Raw genomic sequence first — 4,253 nt, 5'->3', positions numbered from 1 at the left:
ACGCTTGACGGATGAGCGAGACGTCGGACGCTTGGCAGATGAGCGAGACGTCGGACGCTTGACAGATGAGCGAGACGTCAGACGCTTGATGACGGATGAGCAAGACGTCGGACGCTTGGTGGATGAGTGAGACGTCGGACACTTGACGGATGAGTAAGACGTTGGACACTTGACGGATGAGCGAGACGTCGGACGCTTGACCGATGAGTGTCAGGATAAGTCAATAGACTGGTGACGTCAGACCATTGATTGGATGACTTGACAGCATTTGAGTTATCTTGCTGTTTGAATGTGGCGAGGAAGTACTCAACAAATTGTCTGGTATGTTTGGAACATCTTTATGACGTAGAAGTTCAAACTAAATAAATAAAATAAATCTCTCATTACAAATCTAGTTTGAATATAGAATTGAATAGTTGAAATTGACTCATAAATTAAGGCTTAACTTAGTAGTGCAAAGACAGAGGCCCAACAAAGGAAAACAAGATGGCTGCCATGAATGAAAGCAAACACTGAAAAAGGCCACACCTACAAAAACAAAATGGCTGCCATGAAAGAAAAACAAGGAAAGCAAAACCTACCAGCTTGCCAGATATAAAATGCTGTGACTGGCAGCAATAAGTCAAGTGAATGTATGACTGATCCACAAGACCATGAAAAATACTATTGAGTTGAGTTAGAGAGCTCCTTCCTCTGTGGTGAGTTGATGTTAACTGAAGAAAAGTGTGAGTGTGCACTATTTAAGGCCACATTAAGGAGATAATAAAAACTAAGGAGATAAAATAACTAATCATATATGATAAGATTATCTCTATAATAATAGAAAATGTAAACAAATGAACTGTTCTACAAATTGACATCATGGAGATAATATGATATTGAAACAAAATTGTAGTTTCTCATAATATTGAATAAAATTAGGGCAATGCCCGCTACACTAGCAACCCTGCGGGGCCCAAGGCGCCGAGTATGCACCCGGCACAGTGACAAGCCGTTACTAGCAACCCTGACCCTAACTAACTGACAATAATCGAATCCTGACCCCCGGAAAATTACCACGGACTAGAAAGAATGAAAAAAATTGAAGGGGCTGAATTGCTGATTGAAACTAGTTTAGGGTACTGGCTAGGTATAATCGGAAAAACGTTCACACGGGAATTAGCACGCGAGAGAAAAGGAAAATAAAGATGAAGAAAAAACAACAAATCCTTTAAAAAAACACGTTTTCCAAGAAATTGAACTGCAAAAACACATTTCCACGAAAAAAAGAATCCAATATGGTGGTTTGTTGTGATGAGTCAGCATTTTTCGTAACCAATCGCAAGAATAAAACCCCCGTCTAATTTGAAGCAAAAAAAGTTTTTCTCAACAAGACGCGTCTAGTCGTTGAAATTTGAGAATATCGTTCTAGATACGGTTTCCCGATTTTACCACTCTAATAAGATTTTCCGGTGTGATGTTTTTCATTCAACGACTATACTAGTCTATAATGCATTACATTCTACATTCTTTCCGTTTTGCCCCCCGGGGGGGGGGGGGGCAGCTGGGCAAAAGGACCGACGGGTATGTGCGGGTCCTAAGGGTACCTTTTCCAATATTGTCAGCTGGAGCTTAATACCAGCTGGCCACCCCATCGGAAAATGGCTCTACCAAGACCAATATCACATAACGATCGATGATTAAACCTACGCAAATGCTGAAACATGCTCGAACCGCAACAAACATACAAATGAGATCCATGCGGCCCAAGACCAATATCTGTTACTTTATTTAAATCTAACGACATTCCATTGACATTCCGTTGACAGCTATAAAAGCTGCAACTTAAACGAAGAAAGACGGAGATTGAAAGAGACACGAATAGTGTATAACCTATTTTGTAAGATCATATAAACTAAACGCTGTCAAATTATTATAAGTTGAAATTGAGAATATAAGTTAATCGATGGTACGAAACCATATACAGTCTTAAATTACTGATCTCTCCGCTGAGCCGTCTCCCCCTTTGTTAGCCTAGTCTACATATGACGTCCCGATGAAAATACCCGCAGACAGCGTTTAGTTTTAAGAAAAATGAAATAGGGCTATCAAATTTAATATTAGTGTATCGATGTTGTATCGATGTTAAAGAGGTAAATTACACAGAAGAAAATTAGTGTATTGATGTTAAAGAGGTTATTATAAATTACGAAGAAGAAATTAAGAAGAAGAAGTTACAAAAGAAGAAGAAGTTACAAAAGAAGAATTGTCGACAAAAGACGTGCATTGGACGCTCCAGACTCAGCGACACTGTTGTGAACCCAGCCGTCAAAGTAAACGTAAGGACGCTTACGTCGTGAGTATATTTTTGTTTTTATTTGAATTCATTTAGCGCGCGTGTATATATATAGCTCAACATATAATCCTTGTATATAAGTAAGAAGCAATTAAGTTGTTCTTTCGTTAGGCAATTATTTCGCTGATAGATACGTCATTGAGAAAACTATTTCCGGTAGAGAAAACTAATTTACTATAATTGATTGAAACGAAACAAATTTTTTTATATAGAAACTAATTAACCGCCAAGATTCAAGCGAATAACAGCCTTAAGTGTAGTTGTAGGACCGCTACGCGCAACAGTTCAGCCCCTGGGCGCTGTCCTGTTCATTCGTTTGAGACCCAGGAAAATTTTAATAGAGGCGCCAAAACTAGACATTCGTCTTCAGTACTAATGTCGTTCGACGAAGAGCCTGCATCCGACGAGATGCTTCGTCGAATTACGCTGCAGCTGGCAGACAATAGTTCTCGTCAGGACAAGACCTTGCAAGAACTAATGAAAACTATCGCGGGTCAAAAGACCAAAACGACCATGCGACAACCGAAGTTTAAGGGCACCGAGGAACCCTTTGTCACAGATTTTTTCAATTATTTTGATCAGTACGCAAAATACTATAGTCTTACTGATGACGATAAACTTCTAGTGTTTCCTTCTTGCCTCGAGGAAAACGCTCTATTTTTCTTCGGAACTCTTCAACCCGGAGAAATCGATACTTTTAAAAAGATAAAAGATATTTTCAAAGAAAAATATTATCCAAAAAAACTGGAAATGCTAAAAATAGCCCAATTACACGGCAGGAAAATGACAAAGACGGAGTCCCTGGAAACATACTCCCTTTCCATCCAAAACGAGGCCCGCAAGCTTGAGTTGTCGGATAAGGAAGCCAAAAATATTTTTGTTCAGGGTCTTCAACCCGACCTAAAAGAATACGTCATGCTACACTATCCAGATACGTACGCAGAGGCACGTGCTTTAGCCGAAAATAAATACGCTGTTTTACAAACATTAAAAGGATCTAAGGAGGCCGAGTTGAACTCCTTAATTCCAAGAATTCAGACTCTAATGGAAGGTGAAGAGGGTTGTTCAAACAACAAATTGAACGAACTTAATCAGTTAAGGGCACGGGTTAACCAGCTTGAACATTCAAGGGAACCTCGAAAATCTTCGATAAAGTGTTATTCATGTGGGCGGCACGGTCACATTGCTAGGGACTGCTATGCTAAAAGAACTAGTTTTGGTCGCGGACGTGACTCCAGGGCCCCTAGACCCCCTCAAAGAAGACCTGATCATTCTAATTCTTACCGTCATCCCCCAAGGGCTACTTTTCAAGGGAATGCTTACGGTACCCAACCTAGAAACTCAAGGAAGGAATCTTTTCCACCACGAAACCAGGACCCCAGGAGCCCCAGCAGTTTTCCAGTTAATCAACCAGAATACTATAGATACCAAAAGGGTAATCAGTCCGTTCGGTTCGGCAAACCGACTTACGCCAAGCCGGGAGTCAACGTCGTGGGCCCCAAGAAAAAGGAAACTAAAGCCCCAAAGCCAAAAGGAACCCCATTTTTGAAGCCTGAAGTTAACCCTGTGAGACCTAGCCCTTTGGTCTACATAGAAGGACAAATATTCAACCAGGACTGTAAACTTCTTATTGACACTGGCGCGACAGTGTCCTGTATCGACAAAAGTTTTCTTGCCAAGGTATGCCCCAAGAATTACCCAAAACAAAAGCCTTCCTTTAATTCTGTCCAGACATTTTCAGGGGAATCCAGCGCAGAAGTAGAAGGAGAGTTGACACTCCCACTACAGTTCGATAATGTGGTGCTAACGCAAAAATTTTTGATCCTTCCGAGTAGCTTTGACGTTATACTCGGCCAAGACTTTTTGACTGCCAACAAGGCGGTAATTTATTTAGTCGAAGGGAAATTGGTTTTAAACG

At 40.7% G+C, this 4,253-nt stretch overlaps 1 protein-coding gene across 1 annotated transcript in view; it reads left to right on the top strand.

Annotated features, from left to right (window-relative positions):
* Nucleotides 1-2,710: 2,710 nt before the first annotated feature.
* LOC136817182 (uncharacterized) overlaps nt 2,711-4,253 on the top strand; it is a 2,919-nt gene continuing 1,376 nt past the window's right edge. Inside the window, exon 1 of the mRNA XM_067073519.1 lies at nt 2,711-4,243. Within this exon, the coding sequence (XP_066929620.1) occupies nt 2,711-4,243 (1,533 nt within the window). The remainder of the gene's footprint in view (nt 4,244-4,253) is intronic.

Source organism: Clytia hemisphaerica, unplaced genomic scaffold (genome assembly GCF_902728285.1).
Source record: "Clytia hemisphaerica strain Z4C2 unplaced genomic scaffold, Clytia hemisphaerica genome assembly, whole genome shotgun sequence".
NCBI classification, from domain to species: domain Eukaryota; kingdom Metazoa; phylum Cnidaria; class Hydrozoa; order Leptothecata; family Clytiidae; genus Clytia; species Clytia hemisphaerica.
This window is presented reverse-complemented; position numbering and strand designations above follow the sequence as displayed.